This window comes from Oncorhynchus keta, chromosome 2, assembly GCF_023373465.1.
Source record: "Oncorhynchus keta strain PuntledgeMale-10-30-2019 chromosome 2, Oket_V2, whole genome shotgun sequence".
NCBI classification, from domain to species: Eukaryota; Metazoa; Chordata; class Actinopteri; order Salmoniformes; family Salmonidae; genus Oncorhynchus; species Oncorhynchus keta.
In genome coordinates this window covers 52,989,145-53,008,772 of record NC_068422.1, presented here as the reverse complement: position 1 = coordinate 53,008,772, position 19,628 = coordinate 52,989,145, and the positions used below count along the sequence as shown (strand labels likewise).

At 41.5% G+C, this 19,628-nt stretch overlaps 1 protein-coding gene across 4 annotated transcripts; it reads left to right on the top strand.

The window, feature by feature from the left end:
* The first annotated feature begins 304 nt into the window (after positions 1-304).
* LOC118402744 (BTB/POZ domain-containing protein 9-like) lies at positions 305-13,527 on the top strand. 4 transcript variants are annotated; one of them, XM_035800977.2, is made up of 11 exons: positions 305-485; positions 3,336-3,548; positions 4,241-4,604; positions 4,844-5,111; positions 6,459-6,678; positions 7,028-7,147; positions 7,431-7,540; positions 10,783-10,972; positions 11,132-11,239; positions 12,297-12,375; positions 13,204-13,527. In XM_035800977.2, exons 2-11 carry the CDS (start codon positions 3,364-3,366, stop codon positions 13,375-13,377), a joined length of 1,818 nt encoding a protein of 605 aa, XP_035656870.1. In that variant the 5' UTR covers positions 305-485; positions 3,336-3,363; the 3' UTR covers positions 13,378-13,527. The 4 variants fall into 4 exon arrangements, with proteins under 4 accessions (XP_035656870.1, XP_035656843.1, XP_035656859.1 ...); XM_035800950.2 differs by having other exon boundaries at positions 12,297-12,402; XM_035800966.2 differs by lacking the exon at positions 305-485 and adding an exon at positions 1,009-1,145 and having other exon boundaries at positions 12,297-12,402.
* The last annotated feature ends 6,101 nt before the right edge of the window (positions 13,528-19,628 follow it).

Below are 19,628 nucleotides of genomic sequence, written 5' to 3'. Positions count from 1 at the left end.
ATGATACCCCCGGACAGGGCCAAACAGGTAGGATATAACCCCACCCACTTTGCCAAAGCAGAGCCCCTACACCACTAGAGGGATATCTTAACCCCAGTGTCTTGGTTAAATTCCCAATCTGACCATCATTGTACATAAATTATGCACAATATTTTAGCTGATTCAATTTCAAAATGCTTTATAGTCAAATATAAAAATGCATTCTATTGCTAGAAATATTTTTTACGAGCACACATTTTGCTGGTAGGTAGGATATGTATGTATCCTCGCCACAGAGGCGCTCATAAATGACTGATTACGTAACTGCCGCATTTCATTACTTAACAACATCCGGTTAGCATCCATAGCTACTTGTTTGCAACTGAAATCCCTGTGCTTGATATTGCATCTATGCTATTTTACTTTTGCTACTGACAGTGTTCAGGTTTGCTAAAAGAAGGTGCTGTTACTTGAAAGGGGAAGACAATATAACGACTTCAGCTCAGGTAAGGAAATCGATGTATTTGCTAGTTACGTTAGCAGAGCAAGCTAGCTAACCAGAGCTAGCTGGCTAACGCTGGGAACTTATTTACGTCGATAAGCCTCCCGCAGCGTATGGATATTTAATAGTGTCAGCGATTGAACTACATGCAAATGTCAGTGAGATAAATAAACTGGCCAATTAACGTTAGCTGGAAGCGACCTCAGTTGTACTAACTATGGGGTGACTAACGTCAAGATGGCGACAAGTGCGGTCGCTACAACCGTGTCCGCCTAATTTAAACTTTAATATCCTTCAAACTTTTTTTTTTAGAAGCCACGAAAAAACTTGAACTAGGACTATAAAATAATTCATCCATTAGTCGAAAGAACCTTCTAACATGTCACAAGAGGATAATGTAAAGAAGGCTAAGCTAGCCACAAGGATGCTGTGAAGAATAGAAACGTTAGCTAGTTACTGAACATGATTACTCGACAGACATCCCTCCCCTTGGCTCTGACTCATCTGAGGACGACATGCTTACTGATGCGGAAGGGGTTTTGAGTGACTCGGATAACGCAGACCCATATAAAGCCCTGCCCACAAGATGAAGGGAAATGATATCGCCCTTTATGATCTGCATGCGAACATCATCCAATGAAGGGCTGACAACCTGGAGAAGATGGTGAGGGAGAACGCATTATGCGTCTGTGAATGTTGCATTTAGCGAGATTCAAGTTATCAACAAACGGGGTTCCAGAAGAGACCAACGAAAATGTAAAGGTGATATCAGCCTGAATGTGGCACCTGAGCTTTGATAGAAGTACATGGATAATGCTGTGGATGTTGCCCATCTCCTTGGAGGTCAATAAAACAAATGGTCCCGCTCCGTGATAATCTTGTTTTGCATCCCGTTTCGCGAGTTTTTTGTTCACAGAGAAGTTCTTACTTTCTATTATTTGATTTGATTTGAAGCTGGTTACTGTTTTCTATTTTGGAAAGACTGCGATGCGGATCTTATTTTTGTACAAGAGACGCATTCATGCTCGGAAGAAAATACTTTTTGGAAATGTCAATGACATGGTTAGCGAACGACTCTCTTGATTCAGCGGGGGTTGCCATTCTAGCCCACAATTTTAAAGGCAACGTTTTAGTGGTTATTGATATTCCTGATAGACAATGTGTAATACACTGAGTGTACAAAACATAACGGTCTCAATTCGATGGGCTATGGACTCTACGAGGTGTCAAAAGCACTTCACAGGGATGCTGGCCCATGTTGACGCCACAGTTGTGTCAACTTGGCTGGATGTCCTTTGGGTGGTGGACCATTCTTGATACACACGGAAACTGTTGAGAATGAAAAATCCAGCAGTGTCGCAGTTCTTGACACAAACCTGTGTGCCTGGCACCTACTACCACACCCCTTTCAAAAGCACTTTTATTATTATTTTATATTTAAAAGCACTTAAATATTTTTCACCCTTTGAATGGCACACACATAATCCATGTCTAAATTGTCTTGTCTTAAAAATCCGTATTTAATCTGTCTCCTAATCTTTTCATGCATAAAATTAATTTAATGGGTGAAAAAAAAACATAAAATATTTTTCTCATTGATTTTAATATATTATATAACATCCCTAATAGGTATAAATAGCAAATTATCAAAGTATCTAGTGTTTTTCAATGTAACTTGTCTATAGTGTAAAATGCTTTTTTTTGTGTCTCTGGTTTTATGCTTTTGTTGGGTGGTGTTTTGCACAATGTTCGTGTGACTCAATACAAAAAAAAAACAGCTAGCTAGTACAAGTTATCTAGTACAGTGTCGGGTAGCTAATGTAATGTTGATGTCAACAATTTGATATCGAGTTAGCTAACAGTTGGTAAGGTCAAAGTGATAGACCATAGCCTGTTGTTTCCAATGGTAGCAAATTAATCATAGTGGGCAGAGCCAAGCACGAGCTAGTGGGATCCTATTGGTGTGTTCTTGCATTTATTTGCATATTTCTGTTAGGGAACGCCTACTCTGAAGTGCACAATAACTCAATTAGCCATGCACTCCTTCTAAACTCCATTTTTTTTTTACTTTGGCAATGGGTAAAGTTTTCAAAACGCTGTCCACTCTGTTACAGATTTTGGTTTTGGGAAACAGAAAACTGTATGGAGATTAAATGTTTAATCGATGAGAAAATTGGCAGAATATTGGCCGAAATCTATCTTTCTCCATCTTCTCCCACTTGCTGCCCACTGGGCTTCTTTGCATCACCATATTTGGTATTGAGTGGAAACTCCAACCGGATGCTTCAGTTATAGAGCAATGAGAGACATTTCACAGGATCTATCTGTGGTATGGCTGTGATAGGTTTACTGTATGTTCTCCATCGGATAGCTATGTCATCATTGCCATCTCACACCCTTAGTTTCATTGCCAAATGATCAGAACTTTGACTGCACGAATAGCATGACCTTCTGTACGTTTGACAAGTGCATTTTATTAACAGCAGCTACTTCCTCAATAACAAGGTTACTTTCTTGTCTTGAGACAGACCTTTTGGAGCCCTTGACACACTTTAATTAGTAAAGGTGATGTCTTATAGGCCTAGATTAACCTAACCTAATTGTTACTTTTCAGGAAATGGCCATACTGTGCATGAAATCCAAATTGCAGTTGTGGTTCTGATTAATCAGTGACTTATTCAAGAATTCTGATCGCTTTGTAGCCTGTAGGCATATCTCGGATACCAATGCCAAGAATGTGTTCAATAACATGCTCTAACCCACTTAGTCACGTGACTTGGCTTTGATTTAAACTGAAATTCATTGAAAAATAAGCAGTGAATGTAAAATTACTCCTCTCTCCCTCTCCCTCCAGATGTGACGGTGCCATCTTGCTGTGTGCCATGAGTAACAGCCACCCCCTGCGGTCACTGACCTCGGTGTCAGAGATAGACCACCTGCACCTGCTGTCGGAGCACCTGGGCGCTCTGGTGTCTGGCGAGGAGTACAGTGATGTCACCTTTGTTGTCGAGGGGAAGCGCTTCCCTGCCCACCGGGTCATCTTGGCGTCACGGTGCCAATATTTCAGGTAACTACGGCTGGGACTGTTATTGGTCAGCCATATTACTGCGGATACCGTAATATGTTTTTAAAGAGTTATTTTTTTAAAGACTCACATTTTATCCTTTCCTCTGTTCATGACTGTATGTGCTGCTGCAGGAGAGGGGCGATGCCTAGGCAACCAAAGACTTGTTGGCTACAACATCTGGCATGTTTCAGCTAGGAGCAACAACGTTTCATGTCCATGTTAGTGTAGAGACCATGTTACAGCAGAAACTGACTCAACCACACAAATCACAGCTGTCTGCTTTGTCAGCTGTTATGAGGCTTATTTTGTTTTCATGACGGTCTTCATCCATAATCCTTAGTAACACAGTTATACGGTAATTGTGCCAACCCTACTAGTGACTACAGGTCACTTTAGTCACTGTCTCTGAACCATGAGTTGGCAAGGCTGGGTCGTGTTCATTTAGGGCACGAAGATTAGCGCATTCTAGCCAATTGGTCAATGTTATCCCTCCCTGTTTGTTTGGTGGCTAAGGAACATGACACTGGTCCTTGTATCATAACCAATGTATCCATTTGAGATTGACCCAACTAGCCTATTTGAATCAGGCGCTGCAGTGCTGGGTTGAAATCCTCCCATAACTCTTCAGGATGACGGTGCTCCCAACCCCTTTTTTACACAAACCTGACAAGCATCCCTCCATCCCTCCACAGAGCCATGCTCTTTAATGGCATGAAGGAGTCCCAGCCCCAGGCCGAGGTGCCTCTGGAGGACACGCAGGTCGAGGCATTCTCCATGCTCCTGCAGTACCTGTACACGGGCCGGGCAAGCCTGAGTACGGCCCGTGAGGACGTTTTACTGGACTTCCTGGGTCTGGCGCACCGCTACGGCCTCCAGCCACTAGAGGACAGCACCTGTGAGTTTCTGCGCACGGTGCTGCACACTCAGAATGTATGCTTGGTGTACGATGTGGCCAGCCTCTACTGCCTGGGGAGCCTGGCGCAGGCGTGCTGCGCCTACATGGACCGGCAGGCGCCCGAGGTGCTGGCTTCAGACTGCTTCCTCACTCTCTCTAAGGTGAGACAGTGGCAAACGTGGAAATACCTAGTAATAAAATGCTGTATATGGATAGATGGATAAAAGGTAAAACTGTATGAAAGAACTTGAAAAGGTATGATGAGATGGATGGCTGGACAAACGAACAGTTGAAAGAAGTTATGATGAAAGTATGTTGCATGGATGGATAAAAGTTGACACTATGTTATGGTGGATGGATTTAGATGAAAAGGGTCCATGTCCTTTCTCTCCCTCTGCAGACTGCTCTTCTGGCTGTGGTGCAGAGGGACTCGTTTGCCGCCACCGAGCGGGAGATCTTCCAGGCGCTGTGCCGCTGGTGCCGGCACAACTGTAACGAGGTGGCAGCGCAGGAAGTGATGTCGGCAGTGCGCCTGCCCCTCATGAGCCTGATGGAGATGCTAAATGTGGTGCGGCCCTCTGGCCTCCTCAGTCCCGACAACTTGCTCGACGCCATTCAGACGCGCTCGGAGAGCCGCGACATGGACCTTAACTACCGAGGCATGCTCAGTGAGTAACTGGTCAACTATCCAGCCATAATAACACTATTAAACGTGGACATCAGTCTTTGCCAAAACTGTGGTTGTGTGTCTACTTGTTGAAATTACACTGAACAAAAATTTAAATGTAACATTTTATTGAGTTAAAGTTCATATTAGGAAATCTGTCAATTTGAAATAAATTCATTAGGCCCTAATCTATGGATTTCACATGACTGGGAATACAGATATACATCTGTTGGTCACAGATGCCTTAAAAAAAGGTAGGGGCGTAGATCAGAACACCAGTTGGTATCTGGTGTGACCACCATTTACCTCATGCAGCACGATGCATCTCCTTCCCGTAGAGTTGCTCAGGTGGTTTGGTGGTTGTGGCCTGTGGAATGTTGTCACACTCCCAATGCAATTGTGTTCGTTGTCTGTAGCTTATGCCTGCCCATGCTATAACACCACTGCCACCATGGGGCACTTTGTTTACAATGTTGACATCAGCAAACCACTCGCCCACACAACACCATACACGCCATCTGCCCGGTACAGTGGAAACTGGGATTCATCCGTGAAGAGCACACTTCTCCAGTGGCCATCGACAGTGAGCATTTGCCCTTCGGTTGTGCAAACCCACAGTTTCATCAGCTGTCTGGGTGGCTTGTCTCAGATGATCCCGCAGGTGAAGAAGCCGAATGTGGTCCTCGTCTGGTGCGGTTACACGTGGTCTGAGGTTGTGAGGCCGGTTGACCGTACGGCCAAATTCTCTACAGTGATGTTGGTGGGGGCTTACGGAAGGGAAATAAACATTAAATTATTTGGCAATGGCTCTGGTGGATATTCCTGCAGTCACCATGCCAATTTTCATCCTCGCTCAACTTGAGACATCTGTGGTGTTGTGTTGGATGACAAAATTGCACATTTCTAGTGGCCTTTTATTGTTCCCCAGCACAAGGTTTACCTGTAATGATCATGCTGTTTAATCAGCTTCTTGATATACCACACCAGTAAGGTGGATGGTTTATCTTGGCAAAGGAGAAATGCTCACTAACAGAGGGACATAAACAATTTTGTAGGGGGAAAAATATTTGCAAAAAGCTTTTTGTGTGTATAGGAAATTTATGGGATCTGTTATTTCAGCTTATGAAACATGGGACCATGTTCAGTATAGATAGAGAATGATTAGTAAACGTGAAGAGCATTAACTGGGTAGCATTTTTTGAGCAAATAGTAATGGTAACTGATGGTAACTTCTGTGAGGATCGGGTTATGCTTCCCCTTTCACCTCTTTCTAATGCTTTTGAATACACCACTAGCTGATACCGAAAGTGACCTAAACGGTGCTCCTTGACCCCCCCCCACCCACCAGTCCCTGAGGAGAACATTGCCACCATGAAGCACGGTGCCCAGGTGGTGAAGGGCGAGCTGAAGTCGGCGCTGCTGGACGGAGACACGCAGAACTATGACCTGGACCACGGCTTCTCCCGGCACCCCATCGAGGAGGACGGGCGAGCAGGCATCCAAGTCAAGCTGGGCCAACCCTACATTGTCAACCACGTACGCCTGCTGCTGTGGGACCGCGACAGCAGGTAACACCATTGACAAATTGTTGGTGGTGACGGTTTCTTTCTTCTTGTAATTGCACATCTCCATGATATTATTGGGGTTCCTTAGACAAACACTTCAGCCAATTTGAGATCTGATCTTTGCATTGCAACTGCAAAAGAGAACCCCGTAACACCTTTCAAACCTGGGTGAAATTCTTCATTCATGTTAGGCAGTCTGAATGTTCACTTCTGCTTGCATTTTCTTTTTTGAAATAGATTTTGATAGATTCTGTTTCCAAATATTAAGGCATCTGTTGGATTGTGTCAAGAAATTAGTATGACCCTAATCATGGATTTGTGATACTGTACATCACTCTTTCTCTCTATCTAGGTCGTACTCTTACTATGTGGAGGTGTCTATGGATGAGCTGGACTGGGTGCGTGTAGTGGACCACTCCAAGTTTCTCTGTCGTTCCTGGCAGAGTCTATTCTTCACAGCGCGTGTCTGCAGGTAAACTAACACACAGAGACCAAACCGCAAAGCAAAAACTTGCTTCCCCCTCTTATAAATGAGAATTTTGAAAATCATTGTAAATAAGAATTGGTATTGAAGGGAATTGCCTGGTCAAATTAATGAAGTGGACATTTTTCAATGGGGGTAAAATGACAACTGTGGATGTATTTGGTTAAATATGACGGTGTAGCATAATCATGCACCTATAGACTAGTGTGATATGGTATCTTTACATTCATACAATTCGGCTACTTGTCTCATGAGTTGTTTTGTCTCACAGGTATGTACGCATTGTGGGGACACACAACACCGTGAACAAGGTGTTCCACCTGGTGGCCTTCGAGTGCATGTTCACACAGCGACGATACATTCTGGAGAAAGGACTCCTGGGTAAGGATGTTTTTCTGTCAGTTCTTGGGGATATTTTCATAGCTTTTCTATTAGGGATTGGGTGAAATATGTCCCCAGATCAGTTTTCTTTGGACATTCAGTATTGGCATACTAAACATAGAGATACTAAAGGCTGGTTTACTGAACCTATATGGAAACAAAAATATAAATGCAACAGTTCATAAAATAAAATCAGTTAATTGAAATAAATAAATTAGGCCTTAATCTATGGATATCAGTTGACTGGGAATACAGATATGTATATTTTGGTCATAGATACCAGAAAAAAGGTAGGGGTGTGGATCAGAAAGCCAGTCAATATCTGGTGTGACCACCATGTGCCTCATGCAGCACGACACATCTCCTTCGCATAGAGTTGATCAGGCTGTTGATTGTGGAATGTTGTCTCACTCCTCTTCAATGGCTGTATGACGTTGCTGGATATTGTCAGGATCTGGAACACGCTGTCGTACACGTCGATCCAGAGCATCCCAAACGTGCTCAATGGGTGACATGTCTGGTGAGTATGCAGGTCATGGAAGAACTGGAATATTTTCAGCTTCCAGGAATTGTGTATAGATCCTTGCAACATGGGGCCATGCATTATCGTGCTGTAACATGAGGTGATGACTGCTGATGACTGGCACGACAATGGGCCTCAGGATCTCATCACAGTATCTCTGCGAATTCAAATTGCCATCGCTAAAATTAAATTGTGTTCGTTGTCTGTTCACAATGTTGACATCAGCAAACCGATCTCCAACACAACGCCTTACACGCTTTCTGCCATCTGCCTGGTACAGTTGAAACCGGGATTCATCCATGAAGGGCACACTTCTCCAGCGTGCCAGTGGCCATCGAAGGTGGGCATTTGCCCTCTGAAGTCAGTCACCACGCCGAACTGCAGTCAGGTCAAGACCCTGGTGAAGAACGACGAGCACGCTGATAAACTTCCCTGACACTGTTTCTGACAATTTGTGAAGAACGTCTTCGGTTGTGCAAACCCACATTTTCATTAGCTGTCCGGGTGGCTGTTTTCAGACGATTCCGCAGGTGAAGAAGCCTGATGTGGATGTCCTGGACTGGTGTGGTTACACGTGGTCTACGGTTGTGAGGTTGGTTGAACGTACTGACAAATTCTCTAAAACAACATTGGTGGTGGCGTATGGTAGCAAAATCAACATTCAGTTATCTGGCAACAGCTTTGGTGGACATTCCTCCAGTCAGCATGTCAATTGCACACTCTCTCAACTTGAGGCATCTGTGTCATTGTGACACAACTGCACATTTTAGTGGCCTTTTATTGTCCCAACACAAGGTGCACCTGTGTTGATCATGCTGTTTAATCAGCTTCTTGATATGCCACACCAGTCAGGTGGATGGATTATCTTGGCAAAGGAGAAATGCTCAATAGTAGGTGTCGTGTCTTTGGCTATGCCGGATTAAGTGATATGACATGCTATTCTATAAAATCCTTTTTCTGTAATTAATGTTACCTGATTGAGCTAATCATGTAAATGTAATTAACTGGAAAGTCGTAGCACCACTAAATAATATTTATAGAGCTGTTATCTTCCGAATAAACTCTTAAAGACCTAGTAATATTTTACATCAATAGCAGTCAATATTAATCATCACCTTATTTCAGTCTCATCTGAAAGTTATAAATTCTTGGTTATCTTCACGAACCCTGGCTAACAAGTTGAATCAGCAATACAAATTGGGTTTAATTATTTATTTACTAAATACCTAACTAATCACACAATTTCATATACACAGAATGAATCTTACCTTGATTACAAATTATTTAATGAATGTAAACGTCCCTAGCGGACGGAACAGAAATGACAGCTGGCTACACAAAGGAAAGGGGGCTGTGTTTGAGTGAAAGAGCGGGAAGACTTGAGGAACAAAGGAAGAAGCCATGCTATCGTAAATACAGTATCTTATGCATTCTAAATTACTGCCCATTTGGAAAAGGAAAATGCAAGAAATATTTACTCTGAGCTGCGCTTCAATAATTTGGCGGTAGATGGAAGGCGGTGTTGCCCAACAGAGTCCTTTGAAGAGCGTCCCTGGTGGGGATCGGGATACGTTGTAGTGTCGTCGTTGTGTGGTACACGGGATGCTCTGTCTGTCCTCTCCTAGCCACGTTTACAGCGGCCGCTGCTAACTCAACGGCTAGGAGGTATCACTTCTGTAGCGAATAAGAGTTCAAAGTTCATACCATTCGCAACCAAAGCTCATGCTGAGGTTGGCTTCATCCTGTAGTTACTATCTGAATCCTTCTGACATCGGACCGTCGTCCTAATGTACCCGGAACAGGAGGTTACATTTTCGTCAAGGCTTTATATAATGGTGGGAGAAGGGTGTGTTTCATAGTTTATAGCCCATGTCTCTTCACAGGGGTGGGCCACTGATTGAGCAGAGCAGTAACCTTGTGAAAACCCAATCTCTCGTTTGGAAGCTAAAATTACATTTAATCTTTTCACCAATAATGTTATATTTAAACATTTGAATTGCACAACAATTCCATGAGAATCTGATAACTATAATGTGTAGACTTTCCCAGGTACAGTTTAGGTCGTCCTGTCATCAGTCATAATGTCTCAGATGACAACCGAACTGACATCATATTCATTAAGTACCAATGCATATTTTCAACTGGTTCTATTACTGAAATATGGTTCCTTTCCCTCCACTTGTTTGATGTTCCCAGACTCTGTTTGACAAAGGCTATTCAAGAGTCCCTCTGTAGAGTCAAGAGAGAGGGAAGGGAGAAAGGTATTTATGGGGGGGGGTTATTAACCTTACCCACAGGCCAACGTCATGATCAGGGATGTGAACAAATTTGTGTGAGCTGAGCTTGTGCGAATGAAAGATTTATGTGATCTTTTATTTCAGCTCATGAAACCATGGGAACAACTCTTTATATCTTTGTTCTGTATATTTTGACTTTATTCCTGGATTAAAAAGCACAAATACTGAAGCATGTTTCTAGTCAGCACATGTATTCAAAAGGTCTCCGTTGGAGTGCTGATCAAGGATCTGCTCCTCCTTGTCTATATCTTATTCCTTATGATCTACAAGGCTAAAATGGATTCAATATCACCTTAGTCCCAGTTTTCCAGACCCCAGTTGATTTTCTTGTAAGAAACCTATTTTGGGCCTTAACAGCCCAATGTGATTAAGCTACTAGCCAAATCCCTCACTCACCTCTCCCTCAACACCCCCTATTCAAGTCCCCGACCGTAACGTGGCAACCATCGCATGCGGGGCCAGTGTGATCGAGGGTGTGAGCCGGAGCCGCAACGCCCTGCTCAACGGGGACACCTCCAACTACGACTGGGACTCGGGCTACACCTGCCACCAGCTGGGCTCAGGGGCCATCGTCATCCAACTGGCCCAGCCCTACATGTTGGGATCACTCAGGTAAGGGGGCTGTGCCTGAAATGGCACCCTATATAGTGCACTAATACAGTGCACAACTTTAGCCAGAGTTGATGCCATTGTCATCCAGCTCAGGTTGGGGGAGTGACCGAGACCCTGCCCTCAGCATCAGTCCAATGGTTTGTGTATGTTTCTGGACAGACTGCTGCTCTGGGACTGTGATAACCGCAGTTACAGTTACTACATCGAGCTGTCCACCAACCAGCAGCAGTGGACCAAGGTGGTGGACCGTACCAAAGTGGCTTGCAGGTGAGAATGTGAATCCCCCTGTTTCAATGTATTCTTCTCTTGTCCCTCTTCTCTGCTGGTCTCTCTGTTATTTGCTTACTGTTTATTTATTTTTTTATTTTTGTGGACAACTGTAAATTGTAAGTTTCCACTGTAGGGAAACATGGACAAGGAAAAAGTATTGAGCCTTTTTTTAATAGGGTTGTGAAAATCCCTGTTTTTGTGACAAAAAAAGAACTTGAAGCAGACCAAACTATTTGGTCCTGGCTTTATGTCAAATGGTATGTGCTATAGCTTAGACAGTAAACACATGTGACTCAACATAATGTTAGTTTCCAACATTAGAAACTAGACATGTTTAATCTGCTTCATGTTTAAAAATAATCTATGACCTCTTCATGTTTGGTTTCCTTGCCACACTTTTTCTGAGTATCATGATACTTGTCACAAGCCTACTTTTTGGTTGTCAAGGTTTTGGCTGCTCTACAACTACTTAAATGTTGCAGGAGTAGCATTTTTATCTAACAATTTTAGATTGGCCGTAAAAAAAGAAAAGACAGCCACTTAAGCTTATGACCATATCGATCAAACTAAAGATCTGTTGGTCAGATCGGGGCTGCAGGTAGCCTAGTGGTTAGAGCGTTGGACTAGTAACCGGAAGGTTGCAAGATCGAATCCCCGTGCTGACAAGGTAAAAATCTGTCGTTCTGCCCCTGAACAAGGCAGTTAACCCACTGTTCCTAGGCCGTCATTGAAATTTAGAATTTGTTCTTAACTGACTTGCCTAGTTAAATTAAAAATAAAATAACTCTAGAATTTAACAAGAAAAGACAATATATATTTAAGGACTAAGCTTTTGGTTTACATTGATTGAACAACTCTGCTCTAATTTATTGGACACTTTGTCAAATACAATATGATGGCTTGCATCCCAAATGGCTTCCTATTTCCAACCGGTCCTGTAAGGAATGGAGAGCAATTAGGGACAACCATAGAAATATCAACTTTTTATTTATTAATTGGCCCATCCTCCTTGGAGGACAAAAGTATATCAACATTGTTTGTCTTGGTGTTGAAGGTCTTGGCAGACGCTGGTGTTTGACAAGCACCCCGCCTCCTTTGTGCGCATCGTGGGGACCCACAACACATCCAACGAGGTGGGGAGAGATGAGCAGGCTCGGGAAGTGAGCTGAACCTCGATGAGTCACACACCCCTAATGGTGTCCCAAAGCTGTCACTCTTTCCTTATTTTCTGTCTTCCATCCCTTTTTCCCTCTTCCATTCCTCCCCCTCTTTCTCGCTCACCCTTTCTCCCTTCTACATGCTACCTCATTTTTCATCCATCCAAAGTAACACACCAGCCTTTCTTTCTCGGGTCATTTGAATATGATGTCTGACCACAACCATGTAGAAAAGCATTTTAACAATCTAACATGTGTAAGCAGTTGATGGTGTTCTTCAATAAAACAGATCCCAAAGAAAATCAGGTGAATAAAACAGGTTTATTCAAAGAGAACAAATCTTAGCTATGCTGCAAAGTAGGTAATTCTTCCATGTCCTCAGCGATTCTCCCCCACAGAACAAAGTGACAGGATATAATTTATAACCCAACACTCGCCTGTGGTTGACCAATTAGAATTTATTGCAATAAAATGGGGCCAATACCAAGTATCCTGTTTCAGTCTCAATGTATAGGCAATTTGAACCAATAAGAACTTGCCACGTGTCCCGGACTGAAATTCCTCCCGTGTCTCTGACCCATTACTCTTTAGTTCCCCATTACAGAAAAACAACTATTTCCATTGATCATTAATTCCCTCTTGACCTCTTGACTCTGCGTTGTGTATTTATCTTTGAATATTCTTAGACATGCATAGCTGTAAAAGTAACCAAATGTAAACATACTTTCTAAAATAATGAAAATCACAGCACTTGCACTGTATTTATTATTTGAATCTGTATTATAACCTCTCTCTGTCTCTCAGGTGTTCCACTGCGTCCACTTCGAGTGCCCTGCCCAGCTCGACACAGAGGTCAAAGAGGGCAGCCCGAACTCTAAGTCCCAGCAGCCTCCGCTACAGGCCCAATCACCCTCCCAGCTCCAACTCCCCACCCGGCCTTCCTCTGCCTCCTCGTCCTCACACTCCCACCCCCTCTAAGGGGTTTGCCAACCCCAACCTCCCCCTTAGACTCCAGGAGAAAACCAGACACTACCTTAGGCATCTCAATCCACACAAGCTTCTTTTGTGATGTTACTCGACATAATATGCTGCTCAAATGAAATAAATATATATTTATATGAAATTAAACCCTTGTTGTTTAAGTTGATGTTGTGCCTGACAAGGGAAAGTTCAACATTTCTTTTTACTTTTCAAGAAGCAGCTGATTCTTCATTTTAATGACCAATTTAACCATCCCATCCATATATTCACTCCATTTACAGTGCTTTCTCCATGTGTTTGGAGACTAAAGCTACAATTGTTCTTTTAGCTCTCTATTCCAGTGTTTCAGATTTGATGACAAGACCGAATTCAATAACAAGCATGAATTAATAAAGCATTTATGCAATCAAAATGTACATTTCATGGAATCAGATTCACAAACTAGGCTAGACTTTAGATCAAATGATGAACCCTAAATGGTAGGTATAGAGATGGAGGTGGTGAGCTTTGGGCCAATCTGGAATGGACCCCTAGACGCTATGCCAAATGCACTTGTGGACATCCGACTAAATTACTTTGATTCGGCAACTCTATGCTTGTGGAGATGTGATAGAAGTTGAACGGTGCAGTAGAGTACCACAGTATGAGTCTTAACCTAGTGGTCAAATAATTAAATTGTTCCAATAGTTTTTCCACCATTAATTTTTCCCATGGGGGATTTTAGAAACACTTCAAATGTGTTTAGTGTAGGCTTACCCTGGTGTGCCGTTTTGATAACCGTTTAAATATCTAGGAAATTGTGACTTATCAATATTTGCTTGTATTTAACCCCAAAAAAAAAAAATGAAATGCTTATCAGCGGCTAATGTGTTCATATTTTCTGAGATGTGAATACCAAGTATGTCTACTTCACCATCCGCACATTTTTATTGGTAAACTACGAGGTAATGTAAACATTTCATTTTAACGATCCAATACTTAATATGGTACACTTATCATAATTGGGGTTTAGTCCTTGAGATGCTGGTAAAGTGATCAAGATTTTCAATGAGACTGCAGGGTTTGCAGATTGAAGAAAAAAACTTGAGTCATCGTTGACACTTTAAAAAAGAAATTATCCCCTGGATTTCTAACCCCTTGATGTTCTTGTTGGATCTCATTTTAATAGCTAGCATTTCAATGGCCATAATAAATAGATATGGAGACAACAGACAGCCTTGTTTTACTCCTCTTAAATGCTCAATGCTTTCTGAGAAGTAACCGTTATTTACTATTTTACATCTGGGGTTGAGGTACATAACTTTAACCCATTGTATAAGAGATTCACTGAAATTAAAGTACTCCAGGCCTTTATATATACATTCTAGATATACTTTATCAAATGCCTTTTCAAAATCTTCTATAAAGACCAGGCCTGGGTATCTTTGATGTTCCATAATGTTAAATTGTTTCAAGTAATTGTCATATATTATCTCCAATATATCTTCCATGTAAAAAGCCTGTCTGATCAGGATGAAAAATATATGGTAAAACTTTTTTTATTCTATGCACTATGCATTTCACCAGGATCTTCGCATCACAACGTTGAAGTGTAAGAAGGATCCAGTTTCCTCCGACACATTGGTGCTCCTGGCTTCCGGGTTAAGCGAGCAGTGTGTCAAGAAGTAGGCTTAGCAGGGCCGTGTTTCCGAGGATGCATGGATCTTGACCTTCATCTCTCCCGAGTCCGTACAGGAGTTGCAGCGATGGGACAAGACTAACTAATAATTGGATATCACGAAATTGTGTAGAAAAAGTGGTTTTAAAAAAGCACCATGATGATTAAGTGTCCCTATAGCTGCACCATAATATTTGCACTGTTAAGCATAGTGTAACTGCAACTGTGTAAACCTCTAATTGTCCTAATATTCCACCCACTAAATCCTCCCACCATATCTAGGTCTCTGTTCACTAAGACCATCTACCTGACTCATGATGCGCCTTTGCATCCTAAGGCAAAGGGAGATATGGGCAGTCCCATGATAACATAATTCGATTCTGCCACCCTTCACTCAAACATTCAAAGCCCCATAGGTCTAACTTTCACTGTAATAGCTATTGTAAATTGGACAGTGCAGTTAGATTAACAAGAATTTAAGCTTTCTGCCCATATTAGATATGTCTATATGATATGTCTATGTCCTGGGAAATGTTATTGTTTACTTACAACCTTATGCTAATCACATTAGCCTACGTTAGCGAAACCGTCCAGCGGGGGGGACACCTATCCTGTAGATCGGAGGTTAAACTGATTAAAGTTAACCTGTTGCGACGAGCAATCCCGTATCCGGGATCGTAATTATAGCCTCAAGCTCATTACCATAACGCAACGTTAACTATTCATGAAAAACGCAAATGAAATGAAATAAATATATTGGCTCTCAAGCTTAGCCTTTTGTTAACAACACTGTCATCTCAGATGTTCAAAATATGCTTTTCAACCATAGCAAAACAAGCATTTGTGTAAGAGTATTGATAGCTAGCATAGCAGTAAGCCTAGCATTCAGCAGGCAACATTTTCACAAAAACAAGAAAAGCATTCAAATAAAATCATTTACCTTTGAAGAACTTCAGATGTTTTCAACGAGGAGACTCTCAGTTAGATAGCAAATGTTCAGTTTTTCCAAAAAGATTATTTGTGGAGGAGAAATCGCTCCGTTTTGTTCATCACGTTTGGCTAAGAAAAAACCCTGAAAATTCAGTCATCAAAACGGCAAACTTTTTTTCCAAATTAACTCCACAATATCGACAGAAACATGGCAAACGTTGTTTAGAATCAATCCTCAAGGTGTTTTTCACATATCTATTCGATGATAAGTCATTCGTGGCAGTTTGGTTTCTCCTCTGAATCACATGGAAAAATACATGCAGCTGGAGATTACGCACCAATTTCGACGGAGGACATCAGGGGAACAAGCAGGCTAACTTAATCAAGGGAGGAAACATTTATTTAATCATTTCAACATCTCATTCAGAAATGAAAAGACATTGTCAGCGTAACCATTTTTGTTTTCTCTTTTTATTTTATTTGTCATTGGTAAATGTAGTCTCTTATGGTCAATCTTCCAATGATATGCCTACAAATACGTCACAATGCTGCAGACACCTTGGGGAAACGACAGAAAGTGTAGGCTCGTTCCTGGCGCATTCACAGCCATATAAGGAGACATTGGAACACAGCTCCTCAAAAATCTGGCTCACTTCCTGTTTGAAGTTTCATCTTGGTTTCGCCTGTAGCATTAGTTCTGTGGCACTCAAGACAATATCTTTGCAGTTTTGGAAACGTCAGAGTGTTTTCTTTCCAAAGCTGTCAATTATATGCATAGTTGAGCATCTTTTCGTGACAAAATATCTTGTTTAAAACGGGAACGTTTTTAATCCAAAAATGAAATACTGCCCCCAGAGGTTCAAGAGGTAGAACCAACACTAACTGGCTTATGGAAGCACTTCTCTAAGCGAGAAGTATATTTGATAGTTCTATATGAGCTATTTATGCTACCTTTTTTATTCTTGATCCTAATGATATAGGCATGGGTGTAAAACAGCCGAGGTGATAGAGCAACAACCCTGGAATAAAAACAAAATGTGTATGGGTGGAGAGAGGGTTGGTTTTACAGGTTTACTCGCTCTGGATTGTCAGTACTGCATGTCTTCTTTGATATCGTGCCATGGGTGTGTCAGGGTCGATTGTAAGTTAAACTTAGGTATTCCTTTATGGGTAGTGTGATGCCAAAGACACATTTTTACTGGCAGTCAGTAGTGTGTTAGAATCTATGTTCCTTTTTCTTTCCTTTTTGTCGGAATAAAACAGGATATAATGAGGACTACATGAAATATGTCTTGCATGTAATGGACATAAAGAACTGGATGTGCAATATTTGAATTTATTTTTCTCTTCATTTAAAAAAAATGTTCAAACAATTGGATCCAATGAACTGACATGCTTATAGCCTTGCTAGGACCCTCTAAATATGAGCATGAATCTATAATATTGTGCTGTTATTATTTATATTAATATAATCTATCATTGTAATTAATATTTTTTCTGACTGTTTTCCATGTTATTTGGTTAGTTCTCTTAAAAAGCACCCTAATTGATATGCAATAGACAAATACCATGTTATTGTTTGAGGAGAGTGCACAGTTATGAACTTGAAAATGTATTCATAAACTAATTAGGCACATTTGGGCACTCTTGATACATCATTTTGAACAGAAATGCAAATGGTTCATTGAATCTGTCTAAAACTACATATACACTGCTGCCATCTAGTGGTGGCCAAAATCTAAATTGCGCCTAACCTGGACTATTACATTTTGGCCTTTGTCTTGCATCTCAAAGATGATGAAAAAACCTGCATGTTTTTTAACTTTGTATTATCTTTTACAATATCTAATGTGTTATATTCTCCTACATTAATTTCACATTTCCACAAACTTCAAAGTGTTTCCTTTCAAATGGTATCAAGAATATGAATATCTTTGCTTCAGGTCCTGAGCTACAGGCATTTTAGGTGATTTTTGTTTTTTTTACGTGTGCGGTCCCTAAGAGGTTTTAACCAGCCCGCCACACACTAATAGAGACAACAACCCTGTTGACAATACCCAATCCATTTGCCAGTGTGTATTGGAACAATAATACGTCTTTTACATTTTTAATACAGATCTCTTTGTTTCTTGTGACCTATAACTAGAATCTCTGATTTGTCAGAGTTTAAAAGTAACACATTTGCCACCATCCACTTCCTTATGTCTGAAACACAGGCTTCCAGGGTAGGTATTTTGGTGCTTCACCATGTTTCATGGAAATGTACAGCTGTGTGTCGTCTTCATAGCATTGAAAGTTGACATTGTGTTTCCGAATGACTTCACCAAGAGGTAGTATATACTGTACAGTGAAAACAATAGTGGTTCTAGAACGGAACCTTGAGGAAATTACCATGGATTTGTCAGAGGACAAAACCACCCACAGCGAAAAACTGATATTGTTCCAACAGATAAGACCTAAACCAGGCAAGAACTTGTCCACGTAAACCAATTACGGTTTCGAATGGCTCCAAAAGATTATGAACGATGGTGTCAAAAGCGGCACTAAGGTCTAGGAGCACGAGGATAGACGCGGAGCTTTGGTCTGACACCATTAAAAGGTCACTTACCACCATCATGAGTGCGGTGTCAGTACTAGGATGGGGTCTAAAACAAGATTGGAGCGTTTTGTAAACATTATTTGTCTTCAGGAGGGCAGTGAGTTGCTGAGCAACAGCTTTTTCAAAAATAATTGAGAGGAATGGGAGATTCGATATAAACTAGTCATCTTTTTTATTTTCCAGGTCAAGGTTAAGCTTTTTCAGGAGAGGCTTTATTATGGTCACTTTTAGTGAGTTTGTTACAGGGAGCTGTTTATTATGTTCAACATATATGGGCCAAGCACAGGAAGTAGCTCTTTCAGTAGTTTAGTTGGAATAGTGTACAGACAGCTGGAAGGTTTAGAGTCCATTGCAATTTCTTTTGAATGTTTAGAGAGAAACTGGATAAAACAACTTGAGTGTCTCCATTGATCCGAGGTCCTGGCTGTTCTGTGCAGACTCAGTGACAACTGAGTTTTGGAGAAATATGCATATTCAAAGAGGAGTACGTAATTTTTTTTGTAATGATCATGATCTTTTCGTCGAAGAAGTTAATGAATTCATCACTGCTGAAGTGAAGGCCATCCTCACTTGAGGAATATTGCCTTTTAGTTAGTTTTGCAACAGTATCAAAAATAAATGTTGGTGTCTGTCTGACAATGTTTCAAGTAAACACAAAGCCGACCCAGTTGTTGGACAATCAGCAGCAGCCGCACTCCTCGTATCCTTCACCGTTTTCAGATTGCAACCATACCGGTCCAGAATTGTTCTCCATTTTTCTTTTCGGTATTGGTGTTCAATTTTTTTGATATCTCCCACCAGCTATTATCTTTTGCATTCCTGTCCGAATACAACCACATCGAAGGATTGTAGAGGTTATCGTATCATCTCACTTCCTTGCACAGATGCTCCTTAAAACTGGATAGACATAATTGTGCGTAGCAAAGGTTCAAATTAAAGCCCAAAAAAGGGCGCTTGCAAGTAGAATTGCAAGTAGAATAGCAGTATCAGCAAAGTAGAAGCACATCCATCTCTTCTGTGATTATACCAGAAGGGATGTGAGGTAGACACAGGGCGGGACTT

What these genes read in the sequence shown, in the direction of transcription:
- LOC118402744 (XM_035800950.2), top strand. Translation starts at nt 3,364, where the DNA reads ATGAGTAACAGCCACCCCCTGCGGTCACTGACCTCGGTGTCAGAGATA. An exon ending in TACATGTTGGGATCACTCAG is followed by an intron (nt 10,973 to 11,131) that starts GTAAGGGGGCTG and finishes GTTTCTGGACAG; the next exon opens with ACTGCTGCTCTGGGACTGTG. An exon ending in GAGATGAGCAGGCTCGGGAA is followed by an intron (nt 12,403 to 13,203) that starts GTGAGCTGAACC and finishes TCTGTCTCTCAG; the next exon opens with GTGTTCCACTGCGTCCACTT.